Genomic DNA, 22,142 nt, shown 5'->3' with positions numbered 1-22,142 from the left:
AATACACCACACTCACACTTCTTCACACAGAAAGCAGGTATGTTTATTTAACACAGGGATTCAAATGATAACCAGTAGAAATATTAGAAACAAAGTAAAATAAAATCATGACATGCACACTCGAGCCTAAACTCGATTAATAGAACATTGTCCTGTCATAAGAGCAAAAGCCCCAAATCCTTCCAGTCAGGTGTGGCTGTGATCTTCTACTCATGAGACAAGCACACGGTCCTCTTGTCTCCTCAGTGGGAAGATGCAGAGTTTGTCTCTTTATCTACAGTTATAGTCCAAAACTCCATTGTGGGCACTTGTAGGATAACTCCCGCTGCTTGTCTGTCTTTTCCTGTCCAGGACACTCTGCAAGGACTTGATTGACATTTTGCTCAGACTGTAAATGGTGCCCATTGTGAACCATACAATACTCAGAGTACATGTAGATAGACCAATAAACATCTCTTGTCTGAAAGAAACCTGGATTGCACCTTTTCTCCCCAGTTCCAAGTCACAGACCTTAAGAACACAATTTCCAGTCTAGATACATAACCCCTTACACATTATTGGTACATACATTTTGCAATGATTAAGATGACCAGTGTGACACAGGCTTTCAGTAGAGGCCTGGCACGACACTCTTTGGTGAACTAGTATGTAGATACCAGGCCCAGGGGATCCCGGAAATCCTAATGCACCCCTAATGTGTCCTCTGCCAGTTGGCACCAAGAAGTCCCTGGGTCACCCCCCCGATCTGTGTCCCAGAAACACTCATGCTACTGACCGAGGAGACCCCCAGAGTAGACTGGGAAAAGGGGAGCAAGGCTCAGGGTGGGGAGGACTGAGTCTCATTTACTCTGTAGGGACAGCTCTGCACTGGTGCTGCAGGAGCCCAGGGTGAGAGCTGGGGTGTCCTCTCTGGGTTCAGGCAGGGGCTCATTCGCCGCAGGGAGTCAGGGGGTCCACAAGGCACTAAGTGCTGTCCAGGATATTTATTAACCCCCCAGGAGAATGAGGCCAAGGGACATATGGGGATTTGCCAATGACTCTGGTTTTTGGGAGGGGGCATTGTGGTGAGGCTCTAAGGAAAGATAATTACTGGGTAGTGAGCTGGCAGGGGCTATTTGGTGCAGATGAGCCTGAGGGGTGGCCCCTGGGGAAAGACATGGACAAGAGAGGGACACTGAAATATCAGGGACAGAGATAGCAGTAGCCAGAGGGGATGGGAAGAGAGAGGTGTGTTGCCCTGGGGACACTAGAGGGAGCCACTTCCCCATCCAGCCACCATCTCAGGCCAGCAGCTGAGAAAGGACATGGTAGGGGAAGCAGAAGGGGTCCTGGGCTGGGGTGACTGCAGAGAGTTTGGGCCAGAAATGCTGTTATTGATGATTTTTATCTCTACATGTTTCAATCAATGTCTCAATTTTTCTTTTATTTAATCCTCTTATTTCCTCTTTAACCATAGAAAATCTTCCTTCTGGGGCTAAGGTTTAGCTGCATCCCTTGGGAACTGTTCCAGCAACTCAAAAGAGACCTTCTCTTAACTGGGGTAACTATGGCCAACCCAACATTCCAGAACAGGTAAAAAGTATCTTTTCCCCAATTTTTATCCCATTTTCACATCCCATTCCCTTAACTTGCTATCAGTCTTTGACACACTCTAAGGTTATGTCTATACTACTCGCTGGATCGGCGGGCAGTGATTGATCCAGCGGGGGTCAATTTATCACGTCTAGTCTAGACATGATAAATCGACCCCCGAGCGCTCTCCCATTGACTCCTGTACTCCACCATTGTGAGAGATGCAGGCACAGTCAACAGGGGAGCGGCAGCAGAAGAGATGGGGCAGGGATGGGGCCTCAGGGAAGGTGTGGAGTGAGGGTGGGGCCGGGGACAAGCAGGTGGTCGAGCACACACCGGGTAGAGGGGAAGTTGGCACCTATGCTGAGATGTATAAACAAAGAAATATCAAGGAGGATTAGGGAGATATTACTTCTGTATATGCCAATGGTGAGATTGTTACTGGGATATTGTGTCCAGTTCTGGTGTCCATAGTTTACAAAAAAGTGTGTTTGGAAAATTGGAGAGGTTTCAGAGAAGATCTGCAAGAATGATTCAAAGTTTGAAAACACCTGCTTTATACTGAGAGACTTGGAGCTCAATGCATTTACTTAGCAAAGAGAAGATTAATCATGATCTATAACTACTAAGGAAAAAAATAACAGTTAGTAGAGGGCTCTTGATCCTAGCAAACAAATGTAGAACAAGATCCAATGTCTGGAAATTGAAGTTAAATTTATTTTTAATTGAAAATAAAATTCAGCTTTTACAGTCAGGGTAACTGACCTGGAACAGCTTCTGAAGTGAATTGGTAAATTCATCATTATTTGGGGTCTTTAAATTACAATTGGATTTCCTTCTAAAATACCTGTTCTTCTTAGTTCAACCACAAATAACTTGGTTGATAATGAGCTGCTTATTACCAACTATGGATGAATAATTTCCCCCACAGCAGGAATTATTGGATAGAATTCTCTGGCCAGGTGTTATGCTGAAAGCCAGACTAGTAGATGACTATTGTGGTTGCTGCTGGCCTTGAAATCTAATAATTTGTTAGGAAGAAACTTCTGTTGTTCCACAATTGTCCATTCGGGGTTCCTTAAACCTTCTTATGGAGTATCTGGTATTGGCCACTCTCGAAGACAGGATCGCAGACTAAATGGTTCTCCCTGCTCTGGTCAAGTGTGGCAGTTCTTATGTAATTGTACAGCAGCCAGTCTGTAATTGTATCATAAGTTGTCATGTGACATGAAAAGTCAGAAACTTGTCAGTTCCACTTAGAAACTGTGAAGTGAACATAGGTTCTGAGACTAAAAAATATTCTGTATTGTATTTTTTTAAATGTGCCATTTTTTAAAATTAAGGAAAGTTTTCAAATACTTAAACATATGTACATTGCATTTCAACAGGCTCTCACCATGTTTTTATTTCATGTTAAAGGCTTCCTTTAGGCCCTCCAGTGCCTGTGTTTCAGTTATTTTAGCCCAGTTTCTTGGGAGATCTGCTGGGTTAGCATTATAACTTTTAGCTAACTGGTGATTGAACTTCTGAAAAACAAACTTCCAGTAATCAGAAGCCTCAATGCTCGGATCTGGCTGAATGCGCCAGTCCGGATAATAGACCTGATAATCTTTGTAGGGATGTAATTTCCCTTTTGTGTCTGAATTTCGGAATGAGTTCTCAGAAAACACTTCAGATGAGCATATATCATAGGCAAGTTTTTGTGTATCAATATTCCTGTAACTGCATAATCCTTGTGGCCGATGCACAGATGCAAAGTGCTTTTTATGATCCCCTCCTCCAGCTTCACAGGGGACTTTACAGAATGGACACTGCTTCCCACAGCCAAGCACTCGCTTAAAGATTTCATCCTGGGGTTTTAATGGCAGATTGGAGAGTTTGGTGTGAATATCCAAACCACCAAATTGAGATAAGATTTCTTGTTCCAGATCCGGAAGAAAGGTTTGAATATTAGCACAAAACTGGCCTGTTTTTGCTGTGTTTTTAAACTGTATCCCAAGTAAGTTGCCCTTGGAAATGACTAGGTCCTGCTGCAGCGCTTCACAAAAGTTGTTTAAAAATGCCAAGACCGTGGTGTTTTTTTCATTTTTGGAGCCTTCCAGAACTTCCGTGACTTTGTTTACTATTGTAGAGAGAATCTTTTTTTCCAGCTCTTCCAAACGCTTACTCTCCCTGTAATGATCCATCAAACGTCTCTGAATCCAGGTTTTGACAAATTCTTCATAGTTTTTAATATATTTCACATAGTTATCAAAGTTCATCTCCTCCAGAAGCTTTTTCTGTACAGTGAACTGGAAGAAGGTCCGGCTGCCATATTCAATGGACGCTCCCTGGTTGGGAATGTCATCTACTATCTCTATTCCTAGTTTTTTGTTGATATAAACCACCAAGGCAGGTTTGAGACATTGATCACAGAAATCCCTGGCCCTTGTTTGGTTCTCATCTTTTTCCAAATACAGGTCAGTAAAAGTGGAGAAATACTGAGGTTTCAGCTTCTCTAGACGACACTGAGGATCATTTTGTTTGATAAAATCTTCATGCATCTTCTGAAATCTCCAAGCTGCCTCCCCCAAAATATGAATTTTCAGGTCAACTTCAAAGCAAGCAGTAGTGCGAAGTTTTTTAATGTCCTCCTGTTGGAGCCTCTTGTTGATTATGTTCAGCAATTCTCTGCAATAGATTTCATCATAGTCCACTTTGGAATTCACCTTTTCTTCAGTGTATCTTTTAGCCTCATCTATTAAGGATTTAGCAAGTTCTTCTGTGTGAACAGCTGGTTCACATTCCCTCGTGAACAACAGTTTTTTCACAGTTTTGATCCATGCTAGATACTCCTTTTTCATTCTGAAATTCTCAATTCCATGAAACAACAAACTACCTGATTCCTGTAGCTTCTGCCTGACGGCACTCCCTTGATTTTCCAGGTCCTTTCTCAACTGGGACTCCATCTCTCGATAAATCTCATGTTTCTGTAAACTGCTGAACTTCAGCTCTGACAGTGTTTCTGTCCACATGTTATCAAATTCCAATTTCAGTTCCTCATTCTCTAGTTTATGTTTTTTGTTCCTACATTCATACAAGACCCTGTCAACTTTCCCTTCAATTATCTGCATGTATGAGGTCTGGATGTTTTCTGTCTTGAGCTGGCCTTTTCGAATTCGAATTGCTTCCTCACACTTGTTCTCGGAGTAGATCTCAAGTTCATTTCTGAGGCAGTTTGCACTCCTGATAAAATCTTCTTTGTACTTTTCTATCAGGTGCAGATTCGAAACTCCACTTTCAAAATAATCTTGTAAATTATCCAAAACTTTTTGTTTCTCGTGCTGCAGTTTTTCCTGTGCCTCATTTTTCAACATGGATAAGGCGCCAGCCTGTAGTTTCTCTGATGTCTGATTCTGAATGACAGTTTCCTTTTCAGATACCCAGAGATGCATCTCTTTGCGGAAATGCCATTCCCACTCAGAATACTTCATAGACAGCTGGTTATAGGCTTCAGCTACAAGGCTGTTTCTGAAACTGAAGATGAAGTTCTCGTGTTTGACAGCATTCCACAGGCTCTCCACCCATTTGACAAACTGGGGAATGTCCTTAGGGGCTCTATTATGTGACCGTTTCTTTATACAATCAAACAGGTATTTCTTTAGCTCACACACACTCTCACTGTATCCCATGTTCACTGTAGCCATGGGAGGGACTCCATGCCACAGTCCAGGGATGTACCAATTGTGTTTCTCCGCATCATAATCCATAATACACGAAAAATTCACTTTTTTACATTGCTTTTCCATCCTAGCTGCAGCTTTGGTCATTTCATCCAGCTGCTCCAGGAGGTGTTTCCTGTCCCTCATGTTTTGGTCATGCGCAGACACATCACTGACATTCTGATGCACAAATTGGCAGTTGGGTTTTTGCCCTATTTCCTCCATTCTGAGAAAGGCATGGACCACAATTTGCAGAACATCCTTCATTTCGGTGACGTTCTCCATGGCCATGTTAACAATGGTTATGTCACTTAACCCAATCACCAGTGTGGCCAGCTCATTGTCATGTTGATAACTGTCCTCCAGCTTGGCCAGTTCTTGGGCTTTCAGGCCTTCTGTGTCTATCACCAGAATGAACTCACAGCCCAGTTCCTGCTGAAAGTTCTCTGCCACTTTAATGAGCATCATGAAGGCTCCTCGCGTACATCGGCCACTGCTCACTGCAAACTTCATGCCAAACATAGTGTTGAGAAGGGTGGATTTCCCAGTGCTCTGCACACCCAGCACTGTTATAACCACCATTCTGGACCTTCCTCCCAGCTTGGCATGGAGCTCAGTCAGAACATCTGTCACCCACTGCAGTGGGATGTTGGATGAATCTCCATCTATCAGTTCCATAGGAAACCCTTCCAACATCAGGTCAGCTGCTATGCCTGGGAGATGGATGAATTGTCTTTGGCATTCTGTCTTGTCTCCTTCTTTAACCATTGAGCATTCAGCTTCATAAAACTGCGCCAGCTCACGCATGAAATGCTCAACCCCTAAGGAAGTCGTAGATATTAATTTATCCAGCATGGCTAGTGCTTGTGGGTCACCTCCTTCCATTTTACTTTCTTCTTTATATTGATCCCATAGTTTAAAAAGATTCTCTCGAGCAATATGATCCAGGCTAAACTTCATCCATTTCAGAAAGTAATGTTTCTCCATTGAAGGCAATCGTCCTATTCCACTAATAAATTTAATCAATCCATCAGTAAGGTCACATTGATTCTGCTGTCTACGTAAATCCAACTGTTTCTCTCTCAGTTGACATTTATAGTCTTCGGTGGCCATCTCCCCTTGCCTTCTCATTCTGCACAGTTCTTTTTCCACTTTAGACAATTCTTCCAAGAGATCCCCCTGCAGTCTCAGCATTTCCCTCTTGCATTTTGCCACATCTTTTATTTCCACAGTGATTTCTCTAGCCCACTTGCTTGCACTCTGACATTCCTTTCGGTCCTCATCTACCTGGATTCCTAGTTTACGTGCGGTCACAGCCATGGCTTCCAAATTCATTCTCTTGGGAGGTGAACTCGTTATGCTTTTTATGGCAGATTTCACTATTTGCACAAATTCTGCATTATTTGTGGTGCTGTCTTTCACCAGTAGCTGTGATTTGCTCAGATTCAGCACTGGAGCCAACTTATTAAGGAATCCCAATGTTTCCTTGGGATTTCCATTCTTGCAATTGAGGATGAAGTAGTATTTAGTGGCTGATCCCTGCAGAGATGATAAAAGTGCGTATTGCCTCTCACTGATGCTCTCAATAACTATGAACACTGCTGAGGAGACCACTGTTAAAAAGCTAAATTGTAGCCAGTGAGACTCAGTGTCTCCACGCAGATTTGTAACTGCAACGGGCTCTGGGAAAAGATCCAAATTCTCCCTCCCTCCAGGGAAATACCAGGAAATCTCGACCAGCCCATCTGCGATTTCCCGAGGGACATTCCCAGACTCCATGTCACGATGGATAAAGAAATCGTGGTGCTGCTGGGAGTGGCTGAGAACGTCATTGAGGAGTTTGGACTTGGAGAAGCTGCAGCTCCCCAGCCGCACAAAGGAAATGGTTGGCATTTCGATAAGCACCAGGCTCTCCTCTCTGAACCCTCTGCTCTCTACCAGGGAGTGCGGCCTCCACTTCCTCACAATGTCCCTCATGGCCCACAGCATCAGGGTGCACTTGGGGGTGTCGAGGGCAGGCAGCAGCAGAGGGAGGGCAAACTGGCACATGGACATTTTGGACAGGATCTCCTGCTGCAGGAAACTATCTGAGCAAAGCAGAACGGCACAGAGAACATCGAGGGGATGTAGAGATTCTCTGATGTCAGTGTCATTAAAACTAAAAACATCTCTACCTGCAGTCTGTGCCTCCTCGCTGCTACCTTCATCATCATATGCTCTATGCCCAAGGCTTGTGTTTCTGGCTGTCCCATTCAAAGCCATTAGTTTCCTCAGGAAATGCCACGGTAAATCCCCTAACATCTGAGGAGTCCACTTTTCTGTACTTTCTGAGCCAATTTCCAGGACATCCCGCAGCCTGAGCTTCGTGCTTTGGTATTTCTGCAGGTTTAGCTTAGAAAGGAGTCCTTGAAAAGCTTTATTTTTCTCTGTAAAAAAAAATAAAAATAGGATTCTCAAGGCTTTCTGAAGTTAGTTATTCCCAGAGAGAACACTTTTTAGAGGTGGAGTTACTGATGTAAAATCTTCATAATGTAAAAGAAAAATCCCATTTGTGGCTAGTAATTAGATGCTAATAGAGTTAAAGCTAATCCCCCTCTTCTATTACTTTAACTAACCTTTACCACAGGGGTTCTCAACCATTTTCTTTCTGAGGCCCCACTCAACATGATATTAAAACACCATGGCCTGCCTGTGCCACAATAACTGGTTTTCTGTGTATAAAAGCTGGGGCGGCATTAGGGGGTAGCAAGCAGGGCAGTTGCCTGGGGCCCCACACCACGGGGACCCCCACGAAGTTACATTGCTCAGGGTCCAGCTTCAGCCCTGGGTGGCAGGGCTCAGGGCTCCGGGCTTCAGCCCCATGCGTTGGGGCTTCAGCTTTCTGCCCTGGACCCCAGCGAGTCTAGTGCTGGTCCTGCTTGGTGCCCCCCCTGAAACCTGCTCAAGGCCCCCTAGGGGGCCCTGGACCCCCGGTTAGAACCACTGCTTTACAGCATATACTTTTCTTTTCTCCCTTCTCTCCAGCAGGCCTATGAGGGAGCAGTGGGGAAGGGGAGGAAGGAGAGTCTGGCAGTGCTCCCACCTTCTTTATAGCAGCAGTCTATGGAGGGAGGTGCTGGTGGGGCTGGTTGCCCTCAGCCCTTACGGATACATGTAGACTGGAGCTGGAGCTGTAATTTCAAGCTTGAGTAGACAGAGGCATGCTAGCTTTGTTCAATCTAGTGTGATAAAAATACAAGTGTAGCCACGATGGCGTGGTTCGTGGGATGGCTGAGTACAATCCCATCTGAGATCCTAGGTAGCCCACACCACCGCAGCTAGCGTCTACCTTTAGCGTGCTCGCTTGATCAAAGCTAGTGTGGGTATGTCTGCCCAAGCTGGACATCACACTTTGAGCTCCAGTGTAGTCAGGCCCTAAAAGAGCTCCTCTCTCCACTGAAAGTACACATGGCATTATATTTTATTGGATTTTGATTTTTAGGTTGCTGGTCTTTGCACTCACTGTTACTCCTTGGTAGGTCTGAAACTTCAGAGTCAGGTTAAGATGCAATTAGTCAGAGGAGTGTCAGTGGGGAGCCTCAGCTCTGTAAGTACGCAGGGGATCTGTGGTCTGCAGTGGCAGAGAGTCCTTAATGGTATATCTCTGATGGTCACTCCAACTACAGACAGTGGGGGGCTAAATCCACAAAGGGACACAGGCATTGTAACATTCAGCATTGCAACACAGAATTTTTAGGTGCCCTGCCCCCCACTGGACGATTCAGCCCTGAGCTAGGTTCCCAGGCTTCCTTTATAATGCATGGGGAGAGCAGGCACCTAGGAATGGGATTCACAGAAGCCAGCATGCTGAGCAGGGAGCCAAAATGAAATGCTGATGAAAAGGGTGGAGCCTAAGCCCTGCCCCGCAAAGGTCATTAGATACTTAACTCTGGGCCAGAGAGAGATGCCTATATCTGCTCAGCTGTGAACCCTCTCCTGGAGTTAGTTCTCAAGGGATGATCTAGTTTAGGGGCCTGAGAGCCCCCACCCCGTTTTAGCCAATAGCCTGCTGGAGTGCGGGAGACACAAGTTCAAGTCCCTGCTCCAAATCAGCCAGACTGGGTTTTTGAAAACGGGCCTCCCACTTCACAGGCGACTGCCCTACCCGAAAGGCTGTTGAGTATTCTGGGACACACATATTCCATCCCACTCAAAAGATTACCAATCTGGTTGCCCTGGGCTGTCTTTTGTGCAAGGCTTGAGGAGGCAGGAATGCTCCCAGATCAGGCTCCACAGGCTAGGAAGGTGGGGCAATGTCTAGCTGAGAATCCCCAGGCTTGGGGCTGCTGCCCCATCTGCAGCTCCTGCCAGGCCCCAGGGCACCCATTTTTTAAATTGTCCAGGGCCTCTGGGCATGGGCCCCATGGGCCCATGTGTTAATCTGCTACTGATTGTGACTTGCAGCTAGGAGCCCCCGGCTGGCGCGCTCCCAGCAGCACTGGAGAGATCAAACCCACCTCCACCTCAGAGACCCTCCTCCAGCTGCTACAGTTCTGTGACACTTCACCCCAGAAAGTCTCAGGCCTTGTCTACACTACCAAGTTTTGTCACCAAAAACCACCTTTTGGCGACAAAACAGTGAGGGCATACACACTGCAATGGGACTTTTGTCGGGGAAAACGCCTGGTTTCAGCAAGAAAAGACTTCCACCCCCAAGAGAGATTATTTTTCTTTCCCCTCCCATTATTGTTGACAAAGAGTCAGTGTAGACACTGCGGTTTGTTCTGCGGACAGAACTGGCTTCCACCAGTATCCCACAATGCCTGTCCTGATGGCTTTGCTCAGTGTTTTGATCTCTGCTGCCCTGCAGGCATGCACCCCTCCCTTTTCAAAGCTCCAGGAAGTATCTGACAGCTGAATGTGCTGCTCCCTTTGGGGAATAAAGAGGAAATCGTTGGAATGCTCCTGTTCTGCCCAGCACTAGGAACACAGCAGCAGGCAGACTGCTGCCACTGGGGGGGGGAGGGTAGGACTGGATTTATAATGGTGCCAAAGGTGCCATGGTGCCAGACCAGGCTCAGCAGGGGCCACCTCGGCCGGGCACTCCACTTCTGCTACAGCCCAGTGGCTGCAGTGCTGGCTTTCCTCTCCATCCCCCCTCCCCCCGATGACGACCCTGGGCATCTTCCCCTGCCAGCTCCCACCGACTTGCTCCTCCTACCAGATGTCTCCACCCCACATGGCCGGTGATGGATGGTCTGCCGCTTTGGGCTCCCCTGGGCTCAGGAAGCCCGAAGCCAGGGACTGTCAACCTGCTGACGGAGTGGAGTGGAGCGGAGAGGATGGAGTTCCTGCTTGCCACTCAGCTGCTCTGCAGCAGAGGAAGGGTGAGGAGCTAGGACCTAGAAGATAGGTACTCACTATATGTAGATAGGGGTGGAGGGGATCCTGTTTACCTCCTCCCCAGTTCTGCTGTACTCACAATTTACCCCGGCCCTCCCTTGCTCCCGGGACCAACCCTACTCCCAGCCCTGATTCCTGCACCCCCTGATACAGCCCATGCCCTCCCTGACTCCTGCATCCCAGCCCCCTGACCTCCCTGACTCCTGCACCCCCTCACGCAACCCCAGCCCTGACTCCTGCACCTCCCCACATTCCCACCCCCACCCTGAGCAGCAAACAGGGGCAGCCCCACGTGACCGCTCCACACCCCAACCCCCTTCCACAGCTCTGAGCCCCATCGCACATCCTAACTCCTGGCCAGTCCCTGCACTCCAACCCCCAGCCTGCTCCTGCACCCTAACTCTCTTCCAGACCCTGCACCCCCAGCCCTGAGCCCCCTCCCACATCCTAACTCCTGGCCAGCCCCCGCACCCCAATGTTTTTTACATTTGTTTAATAAGCGCTCTTATCCAAAGCACTTTACAATAGTTATCTAACTTTACAAACAGTATCTGGAAAGATCATTAAGTGATCTGCTGAGACCCTTAGCAATTTTCAAGTGGTCTATGAAAAAAAATAAGTTAGACTACAAAAAAATCAAGATACCTCAATTTATTTTCATTTTCTTCCTATTTCTTATAGAAGGACAATGCAGAACAAAAAAAATGAACGGAGCTGTGGGGGGAGGGGAGATAAGAGAGAATGTTCTTTTTTCTTGGCTGGGTCCCAAGGGGGGGACCCAAAAATGAAGCTGAGCACAGGGCCCCACTAACTCTAAATCAGCCACTGTCCTGCCATATGAAAAAGCTATATAAAATGGGGAGTGACATTATAAGGGTTCTTCACTCCCCACCCAAGAAGAGTCCTGGAAACACCCAAGGAACAAAGACTGAACTGGGGGAAGTGCAGGACCCAGGCTAAAGGGATTTCTAGCCTGTGTATGAAACATCCGGGGGATTCCAAGCTGTAAAGCAAATGCAGCTTGTCCCTTAAGAATCTGCAGCCTGCTTGTGAATCTCTCAGGGTGAGAATCTGCTCATTCATATCCAGTATATTTAGTATAATAAGTTTAGTTTGTGTGTTTAGTTTATTTGCTAGGTAATCAGCTTTGATCTGTTTGCTATCCCTTATAATCACTTAAAATCTATCTTTTGCGGTTAATAAACTTGTTTTTGCTTTATTTAAACCAGTGAGTTGCCAGAGTGAACTAATCTTAGCTCAGGGTCAAAAGGCTTTTGCGTATTTCTCTCCACATTGAGGGAAGGTGAGAATTTCATGAGCATATGCTGTACGGTTCCCTGTGCAGAGCAAGACAGTAAAACATTGGGTTTATACTCCAGAGGAGGTGCATGCCTAAGGTGATGGGAGTTGCCCTAACTGTAGCCTTCCTATACAGGGGCTGGTCAGAGACCCTGAATGTAACTGCAGCTGGATGTGTCCCTACCTGTAAGTATGCTAGGGAAAGTGCAGGCTGGAGGGCTTTGCAGCTGGTCACAGGAGTTCAGTGTGAGAGGAAGCCTAGTGTGGTGGGTCAGGGGTTTCAGTGGTACCCCAGTTCCAGGGAGCACCCGGGGAGGGGGAAGCCGTCACATTGGGTTGGGCCAGCATTATCTGGTACGCAATTGTAGTAATATATTAAGGAGGAGATAGTACCTTCAGCATTTCCTTTTTCTGAGGACACAGTGCCTCCTAAATTCTTGGGTTCATTCTCCATACTTGAAGATCCTAGAAAGGAAACCACATTAAAACCTTCTCAGATCTTTAAAGACTTTTTTGATGTTCCTGTATTCTTAATAGTTATATACTCTCCTTTCAAAATGACGAAGATTCCCCAAGAAGCTATTTCTACAGTAAAAATAAAGCCAGTGACAATTCAAACACTGTGCAGGAAATGCTAACCACAGAGAACAGGAAGGCAAAATGCGGTTTCTTGTTATGTAGTGTAGATTGAATGTTCTAATTCTGTAGATAGGTTCCAGAATTGTTCATTGGGTTTTCTTTCTGACCTGTGAGGCCAGAAATTAACTTGATTTCTACCTTTTTCTTTTGTGAAGGTGTCACAAAGTATTACATTTTAATTGTGGATTTTGATGTTTTAATTTTGGTCTTTGAACTCATAGTTACTCTTTATTAGGCCTGGTAAGTTAAGTGCCGTTAGAAGAAAGTCTCAGATCTGTAACCATGCAAGTGATTTACATTCATGGCCAACTCAGACATTGGCTCCTTAATTGGATCTCTCTGAAGGCTGTTCCAACCATGAGCAGACCCTTCGGAGGGAGTAACTAGAGACCTGAGCACTCTGCAGCATATATTACAGTTCTGTGTAATATCCCTAGCGAGTCCTACTCACGCCACTCTGCACTCCCTGTGCCAGTCTCACTAATCAGAGATGGAGTGCTTCAGTCAGATGAGTCTGTAGATGGCCCAGGAAGTGCTTGTACCTGCCCTGAGAATAGCCATATGGAGAGCTCTACCAAGGGACAGAGTATGGGGGAAAGCAAGCTACTCATGTCTTATTTCCACAGCCCATCCTCTCATCCTGCTCCTTTTCCCCATCCATTGGTGAGTGCTGCTGCTCCCTTTCCCCTCCACCATTCCCCTGGTGGCTCACCTTCTGTCCCCTCCTCCAGCTCTTCGCTGGTGTCTCCCGTAGAGCCCTGAGAAATAACTAGGAGAAACAGGATTAAATTTAAGGAAAGACAAGATTAGGTACAATATCCAGAAAAACTTCCTGACAGTGAGCCCTATGAGGCCATGGAATCATCTTCCTAGGGGGAAGGTTGGGAGCCCCATCACCTGGGTCATAGAAAATTAGGACTGGATGAACACTTGGCGGACAGACAGTACGCAAACATCCTAGGCTTTTGCAAGTCTCCCTGCCAGAAAAATCCCCACCTGTTCCAGGCTCTTTTTGGTCTTAGTGATGCTTTCATTTTGTTTCTCTGTTTGAACTGTTGCTAGATGCTAATCTAATCTTTGTAGCAAACAAATTGGCTGCTGGTTAAATCTTCCCTTGGGCCTCATTTCTGCTAGGAAAATTAAAACCATAGATCAGCACCAATACAGGGCAACTGGTTTTAACAATAGCGAGGGATGTTTTTTTAGTTCGCAGTCTGGTAGCGGGCAGTGTGTTGTGAGAGAAGTAGAGCCTTTGATGAAAGCTGAGCCCTGATTAGGGAGCCTAGAAAGGCAGCCATGCAACCAGCCAGTGGCACACAAGCAGCAACACAGAAGCCAGAAAACAGAGCTGACAACAGGGAAGTTTGCGGGAAGGTATGTGTGGCTCTTTGTGTGTGTTGTTGTTGTTGTTTTGACAGGTGCTTACAGAAGCAGCCACGGTAGTGACCCAAGGAATGGAAGAGACAATTAAGATGAGTGATGTGGAAGCTGCAGGATGTATATCATTCTGAAGAGGGTACCTGAAAGCTGCTTCCTTATTATGCTTGCTAGATTTGATGGAAGAGCTGATCCCAGGTTTGGAGATGCTGTTAGAAGTCATGGTTGAGTTTCAAAGAGGATTTGAGCAGATGATGAAAGGAAGGCAAGAGGAAACTGAAGAGAAAACTCAAGACTCGATGCAAGCTAGGCTGCAGAACTGTGAGGGTAGGCTGCTGGATGAGGAGAGTGGCCAGTGGAAACACGTGACTATGAAAACAAGGCAGAGGAAAAGACCGGCTAGTGAACAAGAAATAGAGCTGAGGAACAGGTTTGCTGAGCTGGATATAGGGGAGAGTCAGGCAGGAACAGAAGATGGGTGGGCAAGGAGAAAGAGAAGAGTAGCTAGGCACCCACAAGAAAAGGCAAAGAGTCAGTGGAGGTAGCCAGAGTTCAGAGCCCCAGGAGGAAAGAGGATGACTTGCCAAAGATTGCAAGTGAGAACAGAAGGCAGGGAGACTTGCAGCCAGAGGGAACACAAGGGGGATGGCTGGAGAACTGAACCAACACCAGGAAGAGGCAGGTCTACATGACTGGGAACTTCCTACTGAGAAGAATAGACAGGCCGAACACTGGAGTTGATCCAGAGAACAGAAGGCTGTGCTGTCTGATGGGAGCTAGCTAAGATGTGGGATGTAGACCCGAGGCTGAAGTGGATTCTAATCGGAACAGGAAAGAATCCATAAAAACATAAGAACATAAGAACGGCCATACTGGGTCAGACCAAAGGTCCATCTAGCCCAGTATCCTGCCTTAAGACAGTGGCCAATGCCAGGTGCCCCAGAGGGAATGAACAGAACAGGGAATCATCCAGTGATCCATCCCCTGTCGCCCATGCCCAACCTCTGGCAAACAGACGCTAGGGACACCATCCCTTCCCATCCTGGCTAATAGCCATAGATGGGCCTGTCCTCCATGAATTTATCTAGTTCTTTTTTGAACCCTGTTATGGTCTTGGCCTTCACAACATCCTCTGGAAAGCAGTTCCACAGGTTGACTGTGTGTTGTGTGAAGAAATACTTCATTTTCTTTGTTTTAAACCTGCTACCTATTAATTTCATTTGGTGATCACTAGTTCTTGTGTTATGAGAAGTAGTACACAGCACTTCCTTATCTACTTTCTCTACACCAGTCATGATTTTATAGACTTCAATCATATCTCCCCTTTTCCAAGCTGAAAAGTCCCAGTCTTATTAATCTCTACTCATAAAGATTATGGCTATTAACTCTCTCTCTCTTTTTTTTAAACAAAACAGAAAGAGATTTGACTTACCATGACCAGAAGGTTGTAAATCCTGATTGATGCCAGGAAAGAGGATTTCTAAACACTCCAGAAATTGCTGGCAGGTTGACTCCCCTTTTTTCTGTATGTGAATTAACAACTCCCTGATTTTGGTCACAATGTCCTCTTTTTGATAGAAGCTGTTGTACTCCTCCTCTGTGATGATGGACAGGGCAAGTAACTCATCCAAGATGTTGTCAGGGTCTCTTTGAATAATTTGTATCAGCTCTTTGCGTTTGGTGCATAGGATCCTGTGTTTGTCACCAGTGGCCATTATCCCTGAATCACAAGATCTGCAGAGGTTTACTGTTAAAAGGCAGAAGACACAGGATTTGTGAAGCTGCCACAGACAGCTTCAGTTTATCGAGAAACACTCTAGGAAAGTGCCTTGTCCATTATCATGAGATTGGCCATTTAAACAATTTGAGAGACGGACCCACCAGACTCCCCCTCTTTCCTGTTGAAAATGAAATAGTTCTGTAATAACAACTGGAAATTAGCTATAGCAATGCACTGGGGTTCGGGAAAACTGGGTGTTTCCCATGGGGTTGAGACAGGGCCAACTCCAATAATGCTGCCAAAACTGCACTGCAGCTCTGGATCATTCACACCTTCCTGCCTCACTGTTTCAAAGCTGCTGTGGCTCTGTCCCTCCTTTTTCCCATCTTTTTACCCGTGTTTTGCTAGTTAGATACCAGCATGTCCTGATGGGAGTGGGGACAAGGCTGCTGAGACAGCTGTTCCTTTTCTAAGCGGGAATGGGGAGATCTCCATGCAGAGAGTCCCTTCCTTGAGCAATCCACCTCACCTCTGTCTATGTAAATTTCAGCTATGAATGATGGAATTTGCCCACCCTCATTTTTTAGGATTGCTGACGTATTAAAATCAAAGGGAATGCGAAAAATCAAAGGCTCCTGTGAAAGTTAATGCTGCTTCAGGCTGTGTTCATTTTGGGGGTGGACTTACTGCTGGTTGTCAAGGGTGGGGGAGCTGCAATTCCCAACCCCACTTCCTTGGGGTTCAGAGATTATATTGCAAAGGTGACTCACCCCATTATGTACCCATAAAGGAAATGGAAACTTATGTCACAGAGTCTCTTCTGCACCCAGATCCCAGAGGAGCATTCCCACGCCAAGACCAAGCCCCTCCTGATAATTCAGGATTTGTCCCAGAGATTTGTATTTTAAGTTTTCAAATCTTTTTAAATAGCTAATAGTACTTACTCTTTTTTTGTTGGAAGCTAAAGTGATCACAGCTCCTAAAGAGGTGTCTGTTCAGCTGGGTTTGCCTTGTGCCCTAAAAATAAAGAGTCAATAGGAATCTGAAAGTAAAACTGTTTCAGGGAGGTTGGGTCACAGCCTTTCCTTTGCAATTATCAGATACCACACAGCTGCAGAGTGTCAGCAAACAAAACCCACATCCTAACTGGAACTTGGGCTGACGCCCAGCACCATGGGTGTGCCCAGGTTATGGTGCAAATTATTTGAGCTCAGTTTCATGGCACAGCCCGAGCCCAGTACAGTGTCAGGCTGTCTTTCATCTCAAAGCTGTGCAGGGAGAAGGCTGCAGCCACTTCCTGCTTTCCTACCATTCAGTCTGTCCTACCAGACAGCCAGGTAATCCTTACCTAGCTGCTTCCCCTGTGACTGCCCTCCTGCTGTCAGAGTGAGGGGGAGGGCCCCCATTCCTGTGATGGGGCCCAAACTCAGGTGGATGAGACCAAAATCAGGGACATGGCATGCTCGTTTATGGGGCTAAGGCTGCTATCAAGGGGTCAGCCTCCCTCCCTGTCAGGACTCATGGGTTCTATTTCCAGTTCTGGGAGGGAAGTAATACCTAGTGACTACAGCAGGAGGAAGTAGGAGTTAGAACTCCTGGTTCTATTCCTGAGTCTGGGAAAGGAGTGGGGTCTAGTGGCTAGAGCAAGGTGGCTGAGAGTTCGGCCTGGTGGGTCCTATTCCCAGCTTTGAGAGGGAATTTAGAACAGTGGTGGAGAATGGGAGTCATGTCTCCTGGGTTCTATTTTCGGCTCTGGGAGGGGAGTGGGGTCTAGTTGTTAGCCAATGGATATCTAGGAGTTCAGATTCCTTGGTCCTAATCCTAGTTCTGCCACTGACTTGTTTGACTGTGGCCACCACTGACACTGTTCTTTCACTTTTTATTTTCATCTCTCCAAGATGATATCTGGGAATCACAGTAGCTGGTGGAGATCAGGGAAAGTCCCAGGCACTGATTAAGGGCAGGGTTACACTACAAACACTACCTGGGCTCAGATGGTACCTGCACTGCTGTAGTGTTCTGATGAAGATGCGTTAAGCTGATGGGAGAGAGCTCTTCTGTCTGTTTAGTAACCCCACCTCTGCGAGAGGTGGTAGCTATGTTGTTGGGAGAAGCTCTCCTGCCAACATAGCAATGTCTACACGGGAGTGGGGCATTAAAGTTGGTATAACTATGTTGCTCAGGGGTGTGGATTTTTCATACCCCTGTAGGATGTAGTTTATACAGAAGCAAGTGTAGTGTAGAGCTGACCCAAGACTGTAGTAAAGCAAAAACAATTAAATTGTTGTAAATGAGGAAAGGGTCCTTCCCTGTCCTGACTCCTTTCCCCCCACCCTCTGTGTCTCAGAAGTAATGTGTGTATGTGGGTGGGGGCCATGCAGGGTCATGTGCCCTCCCAGATTTGCTGCTTGGCTTGTACCGAGCATGCTCACACAGACTGAGCATGCTCAAAAACATCTGCTGAAGCCACCGCCCTCACTCTGCCCCTCCACTATTGGCAGGTACGGGTCATCTCTGGGGGCAGTGTCGGATTCTACCCAGGCCAGAACACCCTTCCAGAGTCAAGATTCCAATCTGGTCAATCCCTCATGACAGACCTCAAGATTCACCCAATCACAAGCTCTTGAAGCTGTAGGAGGCACCTGGGCTTCATCAACATATCTGATACAACACACAAAGCTGCACCTCAGGCCCCTGCATATGTGGCTGGCCTCCATTTATTCACACAGTCCCCATCTTCTGAGCACTGTGTTTATGGTACCCTCGCAGATAGTGACTTCATTGGATTGGTGGTGAACTCACTCAGTGTTTGTGAGGGCGTTCCCTTTATCCACCATCAACCTTCAATGGTGCTGGTGTAGGATGTGTCTGCTCTGGGGTTGGGAGCTCTGATGGGCCCCATTTGAACTCAAGATCTGTGGCTCTCGAGGGAGGCAAATAAGGCCATCAGAAAATGTAATCAATTTTGTTCTCTGCAAGGCCACAGTCCGGGCTCTATTACAGACACATTTTTAAAGTGCTTGTATACAAATGCTAGAAGTCTAAATAATAAGATGGGTGAACTACAGTGCCTCGTGATAAAGGAGGATATAGGCATCACAGAAACCTGGTGAAGTGGGGACAATCAATAGGACACAATCACTCTGGGGTACAAAATATATCGGAAGGACAGAACAGGTCCTGTATGGGGGAGGTGGCACTATATGTGAAAGAAAATGTAGAATCAAATGAAGTAAAAATCTTAAATGAATCCACATGTTCCATACATTTTCTATGGATAGGAATTTCATGCTTTAATAAGCATGTAACAGTAGGGATCTATTATCGACCTCCTGACCAGGAAAGTGATAGAGACAATGAAATGCTAAGGGAAATTAGAGAGGCTATCAAAATAAAGAACTCAATAATAGTGGGGGATTACAACTACTTCCATATTGACTGGGTACATGTCACCTCAGGACGAAATGCAGAGACAAAATTTCTCGATACCTTAAATGACTGCTTCTTGGAGCAGCTGGTACAGGAACCCACAAGGGGAGAGGCAATTCTCGATTTAGTCCTGAATGGAGCATAAGATCTGGTCCAAGAAGTTATAGTTATAGTTATAACAGGACCACTTGGAAATAGTAACCATAATATAACAACATGTAACATTCCTGTGGTGGGAAGAACACCTCAACAGCCCAACATTGTGGCATTTAATTTCAGAAAGGGGACTATGCAAAAATGAGAAGGTTAGTTAAACAGAAATTAAAAGGTGCAGTGACTAGAGTGAAATCCCTGCTAGCTGCATGGACACTTTTCAAAGATACCATAATAGAGGCCCAACTTAAATGTATACCCCACATTAAAAAACACAGCAAAAGAACTGAAAAAGAGCCACTGTGGCTTAACAACCATGTACAGTAGCAGTGAGAGATAAAAAGGCATCTTTTAAAAAGGGGAAGTCAGATCCTGGTTTGGTAAATAGAAAGGGGCATAAACACTGCCAAATTAAGTGTAAAAATGTAATAAGAAAAGCCAAAAAGGAGTTTGAAGAATAGCTAACCAAAAACTCCAAAGGTAATAACAAAATATTTTTAAGTACATCAGAAGCAGGAAGCCTGCTAAACAACCAGTGGGCCTCCTGGACGATCAAGATACAAAAGGAGCACTTAAAGATGATAAAGTCATTGCGGAGAAACTAAATGAATTCTTTGCTTCAATCTTCATGGCTGAGGATGAAAGGGAGATTCCCAAACCTGAGCTGTCCTTTGTAGGTGATAAATCTGAGGAATTGTCACAGTTTGAAGTGTCACTAGAGGAGGTTTTGGAATTAATTGAAAAAAATAACAGTAACCAGTCACCGGGACCAGATAGCATTCACCCAAGAGTTCTGAAAGAATTCTTGGGTGAAATTGCAGAATTATTAAATATGGTTTGTAACCTGTCCTTTAAATCAGCTTCTGTAGATGACTGGAAGATAGCTAATATAGCGCCAATATTTAAACAGGGCTCTTAGAGGTGATCCTGGCAATTACAGACCAGTAAGTCTAACGTCAGTTCCGGGCAAATTAGTTGAAACAATAGTAAAGAATAAAATTGTCAGACACATAGAAGAACATAAATTGCTAGGAAAAAATGAACATGGTTTCTGTAAAGGGAAATCATGTCTTACTAATCTATTAGAGTTCTTTGAAGGGGTCAACAAACGTGGACAAGGGGGATCCAGTGGATGTAGTGTACTTAGATTTCCAGAAAGCCTTTGGCAATGTCCCTCACCAAAAGCTGTTACTTAAATTAAGCTTTCATGGGATAAAAGGGAAGGTCCTTTCATGGACTGAGAATTGGTTAAAAGACAGGGAACAAAGGTGAGGAATTAATGGTAAATTCTCAGAATGGAGAGGGGTAACTAGTGGTGTTCCCCAAGGGTCAGTCCTAGGACCAATCCTATTCAACTTATTCATAAATGATCTGGAGAAAGGGGTAAACAGTGAGGTGGCAAAGTTTGCAGATGATACTAAACTGCTCAAGATAGTTAAGACCAAAGCAGACCGTGAAGAACTTCAAAAAGATCTCACAAAACTAAGTGATTGGGCAACAAAATGGCAAATGAAATTCAATGTGGATAAATGTAAAGGAATTTACATTGGGAAAAATAACCCCAACTATACATACAATATGATGGGGGCTAATTTAGCAACAACGAGTCAGGAAAAAGATCTTTGAGTCATCGTGGACAGTTCTCTGAAGATGTCCATGCAGTGTGTAGAGGCGGTCACATCTGTGTACAGATGTGGTCTCTTCACCTCAAAAAAGGTATTCTAGCACTAAAAAAGGTTCAGAAAAGGGCAACTAAAATGATTAGGGGTTTGGAGGGTCTCATATGAGGAAAGATTAAAGAGGCTAGGACTCTTCAGCTTGGAAAAGAGGAGACTAAGAGGGGATATGATAGAGATATATAAAATCATAAGTGATGTGGAGAAAGTGGATAAGGAAAAGTTATTTACTTATTCCCATAATACAAGAACTAGGGGTCACCAAATGAAATTAATAGGCAGCAGGTTTAAAACAAATAAAAGGAAGTTCTTCTTCATGCAGCGCACAGTCAACTTGTGGAACTCCTTACCTGAAGAGGTTGTGAAGGTTAGGACTATAACAGCGTTTAAAAGAGAACTGGATAAATTCATGGAGGTTAAGTCCATAAATGGCTATTAACCAGGATGGGTAAGGAATGGTGTCCTTAGACTCTGTTTGTCAGAGGATGGAGATGGATGGCAGGAGAGAGATCACTTGATCATTACCTGTTAGGTTCACTCCCTCTGGGGCACCTAGCATTGGCCACTGTCGGTAGACAGATACTGGGCTAGATGGATCTCTGGTCTGACCCAGTACGGCCGTTCTTATGTTCTTATTCAGTAATTCTAAACAATATTTAAATCACCCTCATATCTCACACTGAAAAACCAATTTTAAAGTATTTTATTATAGGCACAGGGGAGCAAACCATCATTTAATAACTGATATGGCCTTTTTATGCACATAAGGCCTCTATTCAGGAACACATCTGTCTTCAAAGCAGCACTTAAATACATGTTTAACTTTAAATATGTGCTTAAGCCCCATTGAAGTCAAAGGGAGAGATACTTAAATATGTGCCTAAGGACTTTCTGAATCAGAGCTAATGGGCAGGTCTATGCTACAGGGACAGGTTGATCTAAGCTACACAATTTGAGTTACGTTAGTTGCATAACTCAAGTTCATATAGCTTTGATATACTTATCACGGGGTTCACATTGCACTGGGTTGACAGAAGAAACTCTCCCTTAGACTCCCCTTACTTATCTCGTTCTGGTGGAGTCAATGCCAGAGTGATAGTCTGTTGATCCAGTGGGTCTTCACTAGACCTGCTAAATTGTCCCCCGGTGGATTTATCACCGCAGCATTGATCCACCCAGTAGTGGAGACAAGTC

General features: G+C 45.4%; 1 protein-coding gene across 1 annotated transcript; it reads right to left on the bottom strand.

Annotated features, from left to right (window-relative positions):
- Positions 1-1,922: 1,922 nt before the first annotated feature.
- LOC123369204 (interferon-induced very large GTPase 1-like) lies at positions 1,923-15,685 on the bottom strand. Its single transcript, XM_045014562.1, has 4 exons — positions 15,403-15,685; positions 13,306-13,362; positions 12,348-12,419; positions 1,923-7,699 (listed from the first exon to the last, which is right to left on the bottom strand). Exons 1-4 carry the CDS (start codon positions 15,683-15,685, stop codon positions 2,976-2,978), a joined length of 5,136 nt encoding a protein of 1,711 aa, XP_044870497.1. The 3' UTR covers positions 1,923-2,975.
- Positions 15,686-22,142: the final 6,457 nt, after the last annotated feature.

The sequence above is a fragment of the Mauremys mutica genome, chromosome 4 (genome assembly GCF_020497125.1).
Source record: "Mauremys mutica isolate MM-2020 ecotype Southern chromosome 4, ASM2049712v1, whole genome shotgun sequence".
NCBI classification, from domain to species: domain Eukaryota; kingdom Metazoa; phylum Chordata; order Testudines; family Geoemydidae; genus Mauremys; species Mauremys mutica.
This window is presented reverse-complemented; position numbering and strand designations above follow the sequence as displayed.

What these genes read in the sequence shown, in the direction of transcription:
- LOC123369204 (XM_045014562.1), bottom strand. Translation starts at nt 15,685, where the DNA reads ATGGCCACTGGTGACAAACACAGGATCCTATGCACCAAACGCAAAGAG. An exon ending in TTTACAACCTTCTGGTCATG is followed by an intron (nt 13,363 to 15,402) that starts GTAAGTCAAATC and finishes TGTTTCTCCTAG; the next exon opens with TTATTTCTCAGGGCTCTACG. An exon ending in AGAAAAAGGAAATGCTGAAG is followed by an intron (nt 7,700 to 12,347) that starts GTACTATCTCCT and finishes TTTTTTTTACAG; the next exon opens with AGAAAAATAAAGCTTTTCAA.